Raw genomic sequence first — 15584 nt, 5'->3', positions numbered from 1 at the left:
ACTCATTAAAGCCTACATTCTGCCAATTAAATAGAAAATTAAATTATTACTAAAAAAAGAAATATATTTATCTTACAATAAAAACATATTTACACTTGCCTCCATTTGACTGGTTGAAGAAAACCACACACATCATTTCAAGTCTTCAACTTGACAAAACCACCATTATTTTTTTTTTCCTAATTTACAGGGAAAAAAAGGTCACTTATTTTTTTTTTAAATATATAATTTATTAATTACTTACTATGCATCAATAATAACATAATTTTATCAATAAATAACTTATTAACGAGAACACACACATCTTAGATTTTAAATTTAAGCCTAAAGTTTGGATATGAGTAATGTTTAATTAATAAAAAAAAAGTAATTATTGAATTAAATATCGTGAAATTAATAAAAAATTTATTATTTTATAAATATATTATTAATACATGATGATTATTTTATAATATTTAATTTGATGTAAAAAATAATTTAAATAATTAATGTATTGATAGAATTGGTAATAAAATTTAAAATTTTATTTAATATATTATATATTTTTAATAAATTATTGAGGTTATATGATAAAATGTTAAGTTTTGATAATTTATTAATTTTTTAAGTGAAAATAATATTTTAATAATAATTTTTTAAAATATTTAATTATTAAAAGATAAGAAATTAATAGGAAAAAAATGAAAAGAAAAAGAAAAAGAAGAGAGAAAGGGGAAAACCATCTCCAATAAAATGAGACCAAACTTGGCCTTTGAGGATTCCTCCTCGCAGACCCTGCTCCCCTTTTCTTAACACACAGATGAGATAGAGACTGTGACATACTCCTATATACATACATACATACACACAGACAGCAAATATGTTTGAGATTGAGACACAGGCTGATCTATGTCCCATCGTCTTCCCTGTCTCAAAAAGTCATGTTTAACCTTCTGTCTGTAGACTACAAACCAAAACACTGTAAACAGTACTTGTAGCAAACAGTAGCAGCTGCTGGTGGGTACTATTTCTCAAACACCAAAAGGGGTCTAATACTCTTACTGGTGCTCGCCGGAGATGAATAGCGGCGGCGGAAATGGTGGTGGTAGTGGTGGAGGCGGGACAGGGATGATGGCAATGAGGTCACCGTTTACAGTGTCTCAGTGGCAAGAACTGGAACACCAAGCCCTGATCTTTAAGTATATGATGGCAGGTTTACCTGTGCCACCTGATCTTGTACTCCCCATCCAGAAGAGCTTTGAGTCTATTTCTCATAGGTTCTTTCACCACCCCACCAGTAAGCTCTCTCTCTCTCTCTTCATCTTCTTAAACCCTTCTCTTTATCTCTCTATACATCATATATAGTATGTAGGTAGGGTACTGTGAGCAATCTGTCTCCATCTCTTCTCTTTTTTTTCCCTTCAGATTTACTGGTTTTGTTCATATGTTTTTACCTTTTATAACCTGGGTATGTTTGATTTTGAGTTGAGGAATCTTATTCACCTTTCCCTTTTCATTTTCTTTTGTTCTGGACAAATAGGAAATCGTGGTTTTCTTGCAGCGCATTTCGCTTTTCCATTTTTCTAAAATCTTACTGTTACTGTAATCTATTTGGTTATAAGAGCAGATTGTACAGAGATTTTTCATATGCAGCAAACAGTTATTAGCTTGTGGGTTTCACTATTGGTGTGGTTTTTGTCTTTTCAATATTTACTTTTTCTTCTGTAGATTTAGTATTTTTCATGGCTTTTTTACTGTTCGATTTCCTGGAGGCATACCCTCTTTTCTCCTGTGATTTTACTTTGCTTGATCCTTAAAATTACATTCCAAGAGCAGAAGATAGGACCCTTTGTTTTTGGCTTTTTGTGAACCCCTTCTTTTTGGATTAATTACAAAAGATTTTTCCCGTTCAATTATTTTATAAGGAACTTTGGCTTCAATGGGGATCATTTTGAATGCTGCGAGGACTCCCTGTCAGTATTCTTCCTCCTTTGGTTTGGTGGTCATCTAATATCAAAATAAAGATGTTTTCTGCTGGTGGATGCTGATCCTCTTCTTTACTGCTTTTTTAGAAACCCATGTGATATTGTTAATGACTTTATGATGAAGTGTGATGTAACTTTTAGTATAATTTATCCATAATAATTTGATAGCATTAATCAATGATCATAATCTTTGTTGATGATGATATAGTTCTTTGAACAGTAGAATAATTTCCTCTATGTTTCTATGAATTATCTTATGGTTCTTGATATAATATTGAGTATAATGTTGCAGTGGGTTATTGTTCCTTCTACGGGAAAAAGGTGGATCCAGAGCCTGGACGATGCAGGAGGACTGATGGTAAGAAATGGCGGTGCTCCAAAGATGCATATCCTGACTCAAAGTATTGTGAGCGCCACATGCACCGTGGCCGCAACCGTTCAAGAAAGCCTGTGGAATCACAAACTATGACACAGTCATCTTCCACTGTGTCATCATTGACTGTCACGGCAAGCAGCGGTGGGACTGGAACCTTCCAGAACCTTCCATTGCATGCCTTTGGCAATACTCAAGTCACTGGTTCTGTCAATAACCAGTCCCCTTATAACGTGGAATCCATTCCCTTTGGAATTCCAAGCAAAGATTATAGGTATTAAAGTTTTACAATTACTTTCTGTTCCGTTTGGTTGCTTTGCACTTGCATGGATGAATAAAAACTTCGATCCTTGAAATAGTAGTTATTTCTATTTTGTATCTCCAAAGAGAAAATATCAATGAATTCTTTTGAGGTATTACATTTTCGTTTGAATTATCCACATCTTGTTAAGTTTTGTTTGTTTCTTTTTTCTTTTTTTGATGGATTGTTCAGCATATGATATTGGACATGAAATTTTGCTATTTTTGCTGTTGTACTTGTTGCAAGATCTAATGTTTGTTGGCCCCATGGCAATTGAAGCGAGTTACTGAAGCAAGATTATGTGCTCCTCTAGATCATGGAAATCTTGTAGAAACTTCTCTAATTTCTGTTAGGCTCTTGTTTCTGGGCCCTGTTGTTTTTGCATGGGGTTTTTTTATTCTTTAAATGCTGTGACACAATCTGGTTCTTGTCTGACAATCTTATTCTGTTTTTCTTGTCTCTGTTAATGTTTTCTTCGGAATGAAATTTGTTAATATGTCAGAGTCTGGCAATCATGAAAAAAATTTCTGAAGATGCTTTTAGATGGAAATGAATCTTCTTCAATTGGTTGAAATATGGAAAATATCGGATCTGCTAGTTGTGTGAAATTTTCTATCCATTATTTTAATGAAGAAATGGCGGTTGTAGTTTTTACAACTCTACTTGAATTTTGTTTGTTATGAATAGTGAATATAGTTGTACAGGTGGGGATCTTTTTTTTTTCCCACTTCTGTTGTGCGAACTATAGGCTGCTCTTATAGATTGAAAAAAAATCTCTTTGTTTTAATGGTCAGAGCTGAATCAGCTGATTGTTCATTTTCATGTTAGGTGATTTTGCTTTTAATTTCTTTGCAACTCTCTAACTGTTTATTTTAGGAAATGAGTTATACAATGATTTAGTCCATAAATTTTCTGGTAGATCCCATCTAGTTTCTTTTTCTGGGCCCATTGATGGAAAATGTACGGTAGGAATCATATGGGAGGCTCCTCCCATCAGTTAGTGGACAAGTTGCATGACTTTTTTAATTTTCTGCAGGGCTCAGGGTTCTGGGCCCTAATGTCCATGAGATAGCTGTCTAAATCCATTATTTTGACAGTGTGTTCTCTTTTCCTTCAGTCTTCTTTTTCTCAGTCTGTTTTGCCTTTCTGTTTCTTTCTGTTAAATCTGTCGCAGAAATCTGACAAACATTCGGAATTATTAGCATTATATAGACCATATTAGTTTCTGTCAAAAGGAAAAGATAAGGTTAGGTGTCCTTTTCTGTGACAGAAAAACTACGTTAAAAAGATTAATTGCCTTAAACTTCCAACGAAAGGATTGAAACGTGGGAGACAATCTATGTATTAAAGATAGTTGCGCACAGTGGAACACTTTGATCTTGCCATGTTTTATGTCTTTCATGTTCTGTTATTAAAATTTTAGTTGTCATTTTACCAAACTGGTCAGCTACCAATACCTGGTTGTCTGCAGTCGCGCAAGCTTTTTGTTTTCACTTTCTTATGTTACTATTCCTGCTTATGATTGTGAGACGGAAAACTTTGTATATTTTACTTTCTTGACATTAGACATGTATTTTCTTTTTTACTTTATGCTATATGCTTGGAAGATTTCTCTTTGACTTGGAATGTAGAAAATTTTGTTTTAAGTTGGATGTCAAGGAGCGACTTCTTCCGTATTTTAAAGTGAAGAGTGCCAAAAAGAAAGAGGAATGGTAGGCTGCAAGTAGTCTTTTCAAAGCACTTTTTCCCATTAGTGTCCCTGTCTGTATGATGATATCTTGGAAGAAATGAGAATTTCATGCATTTTTAGAGTTTCTGGCATCTACTGTCTTCCTTTCTTGATTTCACTCTCTGACAATTTTTGGACTACAGCCGCTGAGTGTCTTTATTTGTTATCAGCTCTTTCTATATATTTGAAAGAGATTGCCTGTCTAGCTTTTGACTTGGTAAGAATTTTTCCATAAAAGGAGAGAAGGAAACAACTAAGTCATGTTCCTAATTGCTGTTTCTTTTGTTGAGTGAGATGCAAATTATATATATGAAATCTTCTTAAGCAGCTGAACCTCGAAAAAAATATACTTGATCAATGAATTAATTGTACGGATTAACACCGATCATTATCCCTATCTAAATGCTTCTGAAGTTGGAGACTATGTTCTGAAATATCATAGGGAGTTCTTCTCAAAAAATTATTACCAAGTGTTCCATTAAGAAGACACAAGCTGGATTTTCTTTCAGTAAATGCAGAAAACATGTTAATGTCAATATTTAATGATTATTATTAGAAGTGTATAGAAATATGGTGATTTTTTCGACGAAGAATTTCTTCTGGTGATTTGTTTCTGATCACCAAGTACCTTGCAGATTACATAACAGGGTAGCAGTCAGTGGCAACTACCTCATATGGCACCATTTGTTCTCTTCCCATTCTCTTTGTTTATGGAGAACCAGTTCCTTTTTATCTTTTGTGGTTTGGAATCATTTCCTTTTGCCTTTTCATAAGTTCAACTGAAGGGATAATGTTTTTCTCTCTTCCTCCAAATGCACAGGTATCTTCAAGGACTTAAACCGGATGTTGGTGAGCATAGTTTCTTCTCAGAAGCTTCAGGAAGCAACCGTGGTCTTCAGATGGACTCTCCACTGGATAACTCGTGGCCACTGATGCAATCCAGAGTTTCCTCATTCCCTACCTCTAAATCGGGTGATACCACCATTTTGCAGAATGATTATCCTCAGCATTCATTTTTCAACAGTGAATTTGCCTCAGGAGAGCCTGTGAAACAGGAAGGTCAGTCTCTTAGACCTTTCTTTGATGAGTGGCCTAAAACCCGGGATTCTTGGTCTGGTCTTGAAGATGAAAGATCCAATCAGACTTCCTTTTCCACAACCCAGCTTTCAATATCTATTCCAATGGCTTCATCTGATTTCTCTGCTACAAGTTCTCAATCTCCACATGGTGAGTTCCGAAATAAGATGGTACCCCTCTAAACTCTCCATTTTTATCTGAATAAATTGAAATTTTGTTGCAGATAATTGAGAGCATAGTGCTTAGGCGAATAATGTCAGAGCTGAACATCCGAAGAAAGATGAATTGTGGCATTTTGGTGTTGGGGTTGAAGAGTTTGTTGTCTTTTATTTTCACTGCATGAATCTGTTATTTTCTGCTTCCCTGTATGTGTAGCACCAGATTTGTTAGTCCGACTTAGGTATGAAATAAAATGTACTCTAGTAAGTATCGAGGGATCCGGTACATTGTGGTTATATTGAATGGAAGAGCAAGAATTTTTTCTTGTGGCATTGATGATTGCTTCTCCATAGTAAATGAGTGTTATAAAATACATTTTAGTACTTAAATATTCTGGCTTTTCATATGATTCCATCAATCTTAATCCATTTTTGTTATTGTTTCTCGATTGAATGGTTGGTATTTTTACCATTCTTTACGAGATTACGAGTTATTGTCCGAATTGTGTATTTCATGTGTTCTCGTAAAAAAAAAGTATGTAGTATTATTGGTTGTGTTAGTATTCATATGTAAATACTACCTAATTGTTAAAAACTCGCCCATTTGCACTGTTACTAGATTTAATCATCATGTTAGCATGTATAATTTCCCATAATTAGTTTTGTTGTTTCCATTACTTTTGAAGAGTTGTGACTACAGCATTATAATGTATGTATGACTTGAAATAACATACATCCATACACATAATGGATTATACAAGGAGAAACAAGGATGGATAGCTCCTATAGGGAGATGGAAAACTCACAGAGAGAAGAAAACCTCATAGCAATTATGAATTCCGATTTGATACAATATTTAAGTTTTATGTAGAAAATAATGCATATAAAGAAAAAGATAATAAGTAACATTCTAATGGAATGACAAATATACAAATATGTATATATGCAGCATATAACATACATATTTCTATATATATGGAAATTCTCTCCTCTCTCTCTCTCTCTCTCTCTCTCTCTCTCTCATATATATATATATGTATATATTGAAATCCAATAGAAGACATTCAAGGACGCTTTATTTCTTTCCTTTTCTTAGATTTTTGTTGTTGCCATTTAATGCTAGTACATTATCTAATGAAGAATGCAATTAATAAATGCTCATAACTACATGGTATGTACAATATTAATATGAATTAAGGGGGACAATAATATGTAATGAATTTTTAGGCTCAAACTCTGTTTGAAATATCTACCACATTAAATTTCTAATCTTAGGAAACAAAATTCATATTCAAGCCATTAACCTTACAATAAAAATGATTATATTATCATAATACACGTGTTATTATTGTTAAATTTGTTCCTATCTAAAAATATTTATAAATTTATTTCTTAATTTTTTGTTAAATTTTCATATATATGGAAATTTAAAATGTAATTAATAAGTTATTAAATATTTAATGCATCTATTGTGTATTATTTAATTAAAACATTTTACATATAAATATTATTTTTTCTATTTTCGTTTTCTTTTTATTTATTTATTTATTATTATTATAAATGCCGCCACGGATAAATATGAGCCAGAGGGTATACGGCCCACGGCCCCTCTTTCTTCCTTCACTCTTTGTCGCACGTGTAACTTTACACAAATTTAGTGTTAAAATTTTAAGATTTATATATTAATAATACTTATATATAATAATTAATATGCATATCAATTATTTTAACATCATTAGCTTACTCTTACTTAAATTTTTTGAATAAATAAAAAAATAAATCAATGTAAATAAAATATATAATATTTTTATGATAATGTATATATGATTTATTAAACACTCTTATTATTCATAGTTTTATTTTTATATTTGATATCTTTTCTTCAATTCAATAAATATACAATAAATTTACACATTAGAAAGAGTCTAAATTGATTATTCTATTAATAATATAGAGAAAAATAGTAACAATCATCGAGTTAAAAATCATTGATTAGTTTAATTTATCTTTTTATAAAAATTAAATAATATTATATAAGGTTGCTCGTTATTTATTTTGATATTAAAAATTAAACTAAATCAGCATGTTCGATTCAAATGTATTCTCATATATTATGTCATTAGTACATGAAATTATAAATTAAAAAGTTAAGCTGACTCAGATCTATTTCAGATCGATAATATCTTATAATATTGTAAATTAAATATTAATTATGTAACATCACACATTCTACGTGTAGATTATACAATTTGCATGCCTATTTAAATTTTTGTTCATAAAATATATGTTCATTTAAAATAATTAGAATTTAAATATAAGATTTAAAATAGATATAAAAGTAGACAAATTAAATAAAATTTTAGATCGAGCCAAATCTAACTAAATTATAGCAAATATTTTTTTTTTAAAAAAATTAGATGGGAAGAAATTCATTTTGAACATTTTAATGACAAAAAATATTATTTTCATTATTTTTAATAAATTGAAAGATAAAAATTAAATATTATTTTCAATAAAAGATAATTAATTAATTTTAATTTTAATAGAACATAATAATTTTTTTAAAATTTAACATAATATAAATTATTTTTTATTTTTAAATTTTTAGTATAAACGGCATAATAACCCCGGAGGTTAATAGAATAAAATAAGTTTATTTATCTTTAGTATTTGGGTTTTGATCCCGCGAGAGCGAGAGAGAGGTGTTGGGACTTGGCGTTGGTCTTTGTGGATTTGTAGTTGAGAGCTGAAAACTAATAGAAACAGATGAGTGATTTTGATCCTGAAAAGTTTCCCGAGTAATCTTAAATCTGTAATTTGCCCAATCAAAAACTCAAAAGTTGCATAATCCGCGAATTTGCTTTGTCTGACTGAACAGGATATTTGAGAAGAAAGATTAGAAGAGAGGGATGGGGTGGGCATGGGCGATCTACGAAGGATTTGTGGTGCTTGGATCACTGTGTCTGTTAGGATGGACGGGGCTTTGGTTCTTGAACAGAAGGCTGTACAAGGAGTACGAAGAGAAGCGAGTATTGGTTCAGATCATTTTCAGTGTTGTCTTCGCCTTCTCTTGCAATCTCCTCCAGCTTGTTCTCTTCGAGATCATCCCTGTTCTATCTAGAGAGTAAGCCTCCCTCCTCATCTACACTCAAATCGCTCTCTGCACTACATTTCTTGAGGCTTTATGTGTGTATATTTGCATGTGTACGGTTAGTAATTGGTTGATATCTGAGAAAATGTGAGAGAATGGAGGAAAGTGAGCATGTTGTTTACCGGTTTGGCGTTGGAACAAATGTTAAACTTAAATCTTCTGCCCGTGGAGTCATGTTGATAAATGTTTGTTTATGGCCGTTTACTTTCTTTGGCTGCCCGAAGAAAGTTCGATTTATTTTTCTTTTTCAATTTGTTTTCTGAGGTTAGTCTAGTTGTTCTTGTCCTTAGGCTGTATCCAAAATATACTTCAACTTCCAACTTTACGGTTATATTGTTGAGTTTCTGAGAAAATGCAAATGGTTTATATGAGTTTTAGAATATGTGATGGTTTTGGCACAAATATGAATATCCAAAGTAAATTCTTCCAGTTTGGTTAATGAGATCTAGGGGAGCTTGGAGATTGGATATATAGCCCTTGATTGTTTTTATGCAATCACTGAGCTTTTTCAAGAAACCAATGGTTATTTCAGAATATTTATTCTCACTATTCAAATATATTCGGTTCTATTTTGCTTGTCCTCAAAGAAAGTTACGAAGCAAAAGGAAAAAGATGACAACAGATAATCTGAATACTCCTATTTTGTTCATTTTTTATTGCTGACAGAATATGAGAAACTTGAAGATAATAATTGTTTGTAAATATTAGATGAAGAAATGGCAAATACAACTTAGAGGGTAAGCTATCCTCCACAAAACAATTAATAACAAAGAAAACAAACAAAAAAGGTGTTAGTAATCACAATTCAATCCTTCTTATTTAAAGTGAAAAAAGAAATATTATTAATGAAGAGAGAAATGAAGAAAGCAGAAGTGACTAGGATGAGACATCTTCACAACCTCCAAAAAGGAACATCTCAAAAACAGACTTAGCTCGTAAAGAAGCAAAAAACAGTTAAGTTAATGTTAAAAGAATTGGAGGAAAGTAGTGCTACTTTAAAAATCTAGCATTTTGTATCAACCAGAAGATGCATAACGTAGCAATCTATTCTTCATAAGTGTAGAGCGAGGAACCCCCTACAGAACCACGTGCTTAGCTGAAAGAGTCACTAACTATACAATCCTGTATAAAATATTGTTCACATGATAAGAACGTTGATTAAGGACCAAAGTGTTCCTTTTCCATCAAAGCATTTAAGGACCAGAAAAGATAGCCCATCTCCAACATGTAGAGTGTTCTTTCTCCCAAAATGACTCAAACAAGTAGAAATCAAAATCTCTGAGATTGGGAGCATAGATCCAGCCAAGCCTCCTAGTCTAAACGTACCCAGCTGCCTCACAGTGCAGAAAAAAGTGACTGTTATATTTAGAACTACAGAAGCACAGGAAGCACACATCAACAGAAAGAGGAATGTGGGGTTTGCGAACTTAAAGCAAGTAATTGGTAGTAATTCTATTCAGGATCCTTGCACACCTAAAAACTCTCAATTTAGAGGGAATTTTCATTTTTCATTTTCAAAAGAGGATTGAGGAATAAGATTATTATAAAATATGGCTATACTATGGTGATCAAAGAGATTTATGAATATAGGCCTTTGAAGAATTGATGGATCAAATTCTAATTAGGATTAGACAAAGGACGAGAAGGTTTAGATAAAGAGGTCAAGGATACTAAATCAAGAGCTTCTTAGTTATTAAGATTTCTAAAAAGGTAAAGGTTTCAAGAAATATGGTTGTCATGATAGGACAAGCATGATTGTATTGGAGAATTGTGTCTAGTGGATAATTTAAAAAGATAATGGGAAAAGAGATGCAAGTGGTGCTTCCCCCACCCACATATGTTTATTTTGAGATAGGTTCTCTTTTTCGGCTTCTCTTTGGGGTAAGGCTCATGGGGACTTCAAGAAGTTCTCCTTTCCTTGTATCATTCTTCATTCTTCCTTTTTGAAACAGAATTTTTTTTTTCAGTCTACAAAAAATGAAACAAAAAGGTAGCTACTTTGGTTTGCTGGATACAAATTTTCTAGTGCATTGTTAAAAGTAATTATTTTTTCATTCAAAAACTTATAGTTTGGGCTTTTGATATGCATTTGAACATGGACATTTTTATTTTAATTGTTGAAATTTTATATTTGTAAAAAAATTGCCATTTTGTTGGGTTCTTTGCTATAATCATTTTGTAGACAAGGTGATGAAGTGATTTAAGTTGCAACTGCCATTTTTGTTTGACCATTTGAGTGTCAGTGGTGAGTTTGTGTTGAATTACTTGGAGTTACTTTGGAGTAACTATCTTTGCAAGATGTAGCATACTTAATAATGTAGTTATAGGTCTTTCTTCCCAAAATTTATCAAAAGCCTATCAGATAGTTATAACTAAATCATTTTAACTTCGTAATTAATATATGATTTTGTTTTCTTGTGATTGTAGGGCAAGAATGATAAATTGGAAGGTCGATTTGTTCTGTCTGATATTACTCCTTGTTTTCATGTTGCCCTATTATCATTGCTATTTGACGCTTTGCAACAATGGTATGCTTATTTTCTTCTAGCAATTTCTTTCTATTTTTTTGTTAATAACTTTCTTTTGTTTATGTTCACCAATAGCGATGTTTAGGATTTATTTCTATCTGGAAGTTGGCTTTAATTTCTTTCATGTATGTGGTTGTAGTTAGATGAAATGGTAACTTAGTAAAGATTTATTTCGCGGTACTCCAAATCGTGGCATCTCTTGTGTTAATGAGTGTTTAAGGCACTAGATTCCCTAGACTTGGGGCCTTGGTTCTTTCTTGATTGACAACAAGCCACCCACCTAACTAAATAATCCCTCGGTCACTAATCACTGGCTATAGACCAAAAGGAATCCTTCATCACTCCAACAATTGGCCTCCCCATAGGATTCTATGCGGACAAAAATGCTTGACAATGTGCTTGAATGAGAATGTCGCACGATTTCATGCATTGATAACTATGATTGAACTATCTAGGATAAGTTAAAGCTCAGTAGCTTATGAGTTTGGCATAGGCTACATGACTTTTTTTTCATTAAATTTTTTTTTTTTACATAATAATTTCTTTTAAAGGATGAGTTCGATGAGTATTGAGCCTAATCATATTCTACTATTTATAACTTATCCTTTATGTGGTCTTATTTTAAACTATGAGTTTTATGAAAATTTTAATCAATTTGGATAACTGGAAAAAATTAGATAATTTAAAATAATACAAGATTTAAGATGTAGAAATTCTTGGGATAAATATTTACTTTATTTCCTCAATATGTTTGATATAATAGACAACTCATATATATACAAAATTTACAAGTACTAATAGGGAAATTACTTTTATAGTAGGGATACTAAATAATTATAACGTTATAGGAGAAATTAATGGTAAGAAGTATATCGGAAAAATATCACAAATATTTAGTAAACAAAATATTCATCTCAACACTCCCCCTCAAGTTAGTTCAAAGAGATCACACATACCCAACTTGCATATCAAGTTTTGAAGAGTTTTGTTGTAAAACTCTTTAGCGAAAATATTTGCAACCTGATTGTTAGAAAACACATGATATAAATATAAAAAACCATTAACCACTTTCTCTTTTATGAAATGACGGTCAATTTTGATGTGTTTCGTCCGATCATGTTGAACTGGATTTTGAGCAATACTAATGGCTGCTTTCTTGTCACAAAATAATGATAAGTTTCATTCTTTAAATAATATTAATTTCTTCATTAGTTTTTTCAACCATAATAATTCACATACCTCTTGAACCATTGTTATATATTCTGCTTCAGCACTAGAACAGGTAAGTACACTCTGCTTTTTGTTTTTTCATGTAACCAAGTTGTCTCCAACGAGTGTACAATAATCGGAAGTTGACTTCTTATCATATGGAGATCCAGCTCAATCAATCTCTGTGAATGCTTCTATCTTAAATGACCATTTTTGGAGAAAAGTAAACATTTTCCTGGTGTAGATTTCAGATATCATAACGTTTGAAAGACGGCATGTAAATGAGTCTCACGAGAGTCATGCGTGTATTGACTCACAAGACTAACTGTATATGCTATATCTGGTATGGTATGTAAGATATAAATAAGTTTTCTAACTAATCTCTGATATATTCCCATGTCAACTGATGTACCACTAACATCTTGAAGTTTGTGATTACTTTCAATAGGAGATTCTGTTGGCTTGTAACCCATCATTCCAGTCTCTTCTAGTAAATGTAGAATATACTTTTTTTGAAAAATAAAAATTCATTTATTAGACCTGACAATCTCAATTCACAAAAAGTACTGCAATTTTTCTAAATCTTTGATTCAAATTTTCGAATAAGAAGTTTTTTTAGTCGAGTAATCTCTCCTGTACCATCTTCAATCAGCACAATATCATCAACATAAATAATGAGAAGAATGATGTTACCCTCACAATACTTGATGAATAGGGTATGATCAACATTGTTTTGCTGATATCCGAAGGAAATCATAATTCCTCTAAACCTTTCAAATCATGCTCTTGGAGACTGCTTTAATTCATATAATACGTTCTTTAATTTGCAAACCTTTCCCTGTGTTCCTTCATCTTCAAATTCAGGTAAAATATTCATGTATACCTCTTCCTCTAAGTTCCCATGTAGGAAGATATTTTTCACATAAAACTAGTGCAAGTCTCAATCAAGATTAGCAGCACAGAATAATAATATTTTAATTGTATTTATTTTTGCTACAGGTGAAAAGATTTTCTGATAGTCAACTCCATAGGTCTCAGTAAATCCCTTAGTTACTAATCTAGTTTTGTATCTTTCAATTGATTCGAGATGAAACAACTACTAATATTCTGAGTAAACAGGAAAAAATTCCTTCCAAAATAGCCAAAAAATTGGAAGCCATCCAAAACAACTTCCTATGAGACGATACTGATAATAGGAAAAAATATCACCTTGTTAAATGGTCGGATGTCAAGAAACCTTTGAGGATGGATGGGTTGGGGCCGAGATCCTTAAACAAACTTAATAAGGCTTTGCTTGATAAATGGATCTGGAGATATTGGAACAACAGTGACAACCTTTGGAAGACGGTTGTCAATTGCAAGTGGTATAATGACAATCCCCTTGATCTTTCATACATTAAGAACAGAAATTATGATTTGAGTCTCTGGAGGAATATTATAAACATGTATGGTGTAGTGTTGGGTTGCTCTAAATAGTCCATTGGTAACGGGATAAAAATTCGCTTTTGGGAAGACACATGGTGTGCTACTGAAAAACTCATGGACAGATTCCCTCTTATCTATGCCATTGCTACGAATAAAACTATTACTGTAAGGGAAGTTGCTGGTTTTGATGACAGCATTTCATGGAATGTCCCAGTGACAAGGAATCTTAATGATTGGTAGCTTGAACAATACGAATCTATACTTTCTACCTTGGCCAGTATCAATCTCACTAACAGAGATGACAAATTATTTTGAAATACCTAGAAAAACAGTCTCTTTTCTGTCAACTCACTGTTCTGTTTTTTAGATGGTCACCATCAGCATAGTCCAAGAACCTTTCCTTCCAAAATCATCTGGAATTCTGGCGCTACCCCAAGAATTTCTTTCTTTGCATGAGAGGCAGCAAAGGAGAAGATCTTTATCTTGGACAACTTGATGAAAAGAGGTCACACAACTGCCAACAGATGTTTCCTGTGTAAAAATGCTTTGGAATCTTGCAACCATCTTCTTTTGAGTTGCCCAATCGCCCATAAACTTTGCAGTATGATTCTTGGACTGTTGGGAACTTCTTGGATTATGGCTGGCAACGTTTGTGCTGAATTAATGGCCTGGGAGGGTCTTGGCAGCAACAATAAATCCATTAGACTCATTCCCCTCATCATTTTTTGGGTCATTTGGAAGGAAAGAAACAAAATGGCTTTTGATGGAGTCGAGTCCGATTTCAACAAAATCATGGATAACTGGTTTCACCACTTTGGTTCTAACTTACTTGGGTGTAACCTCGACTATTTTTAAGATCTTGGTGACATTGTAGATATTTTAATTGAGATGTAAATTTTATATATGGGTGGCGCTCTCTTTGCACCCTACATCAATACAACTTCACACTTTTCTTTCAAAAAAATTAATATTATGAGTAAACAGAGGTGTCGTTGCTAGAAACCCGGGATGAAGCAGCAGTCGTGTGTGAACCAAAACTGCTTCAGGTGTGTGCGATGGAACAAGACATCGTGTGCGAAGGAGCCGGAGGAGCAATGTGAACCAGAGGCGTCGAGTGTGCGCGACTGAGCCATGAAAACGTGCCAGGTGTGCGTGACGGAACCAAAGGTGTTGGGTGTGTGCACCGGAACCAAAAAACACGCCGGGTGTGCGCGATGGAACTAGACACCTTGTGCAAAGAGACCAGAGGGGCAGACTGAACCAAAGGAGTTGGGTGTGCGCGATGGGACCAGAGGGTCGGGTCACGTTGTGCGAACCAAAGCGGGGAGCAGCAGAAACCAGAAGTCGTGCGCGAGGACACAATGCGAACAGTCTGGTGCGATCGGAGCAGATAGATCGAGTATGTCGAAGATGATCACTGGAATACCGCTATATGGCTCAGAAGAGTACTTGAGGACATGGGCGAGCAACAAAAGGAAGCTACAGAAATTCTATGTGACAGCAAGTTAGCAATCGCAATGACAAAAAATCCTGTGTAGCACAGCTGAACAAAACACATTATGATGAAATATAACTTCCTACGAGAAATAACTGCTAAAGGATAAATCGAGCCAAAAAATTGCAAAACAGAGAAAGAGCTCGCAAATATCTTCACCAAAGCATTACCAAG

The 15584-nt window shown here is 33.2% G+C and overlaps 2 protein-coding genes across 19 annotated transcripts in view; both read left to right on the top strand.

Moving 5' to 3' along the window:
• The first annotated feature begins 879 nt into the window (after positions 1-879).
• On the top strand, positions 880-5935 carry LOC110816064 (growth-regulating factor 4-like). Its single transcript, XM_022044089.2, has 4 exons — positions 880-1276; positions 2257-2611; positions 5188-5594; positions 5668-5935. Exons 1-4 carry the CDS (start codon positions 1057-1059, stop codon positions 5673-5675), a joined length of 990 nt encoding a protein of 329 aa, XP_021899781.2. The 5' UTR covers positions 880-1056; the 3' UTR covers positions 5676-5935.
• A 2329-nt stretch (positions 5936-8264) lies between these two features.
• GTG1 (GPCR-type G protein 1) overlaps positions 8265-15584 on the top strand; it is a 48751-nt gene continuing 41431 nt past the window's right edge. For 15 of the 18 annotated variants that reach the window (XR_015821559.1, XR_015821562.1, XR_015821561.1 and 12 more), the window contains exons 1-2: positions 8265-8726; positions 11181-11281. Coding sequence is in view for 4 of the 18 variants with exons in the window: in XM_088222660.1 (XP_088078786.1) it covers positions 8512-8726; positions 11181-11281 (316 nt within the window). In the remaining 14 variants the exon portion in view is untranslated. The remainder of the gene's footprint in view (positions 8727-11180; positions 11282-15584) is intronic. The other 3 variants (XR_015821551.1, XR_015821552.1, XR_015821553.1) reach the window with 1 other exon arrangement.

Source organism: Carica papaya, chromosome 6 (genome assembly GCF_054855325.1).
Source record: "Carica papaya isolate Zhongbai chromosome 6, ASM5485532v1, whole genome shotgun sequence".
Lineage (NCBI taxonomy): Eukaryota > Viridiplantae > Streptophyta > Magnoliopsida > Brassicales > Caricaceae > Carica > Carica papaya.
This window is presented reverse-complemented; position numbering and strand designations above follow the sequence as displayed.

Bases quoted from the DNA above. Each gene is read 5' to 3' on its own strand.
- LOC110816064 (XM_022044089.2), top strand. From the start codon at position 1,057: ATGAATAGCGGCGGCGGAAATGGTGGTGGTAGTGGTGGAGGCGGGACA. The intron at 1,277-2,256 runs GTAAGCTCTCTC...ATAATGTTGCAG, and splicing joins GTTCTTTCACCACCCCACCA to TGGGTTATTGTTCCTTCTAC. The intron at 2,612-5,187 runs GTATTAAAGTTT...CCAAATGCACAG, and splicing joins ATTCCAAGCAAAGATTATAG to GTATCTTCAAGGACTTAAAC.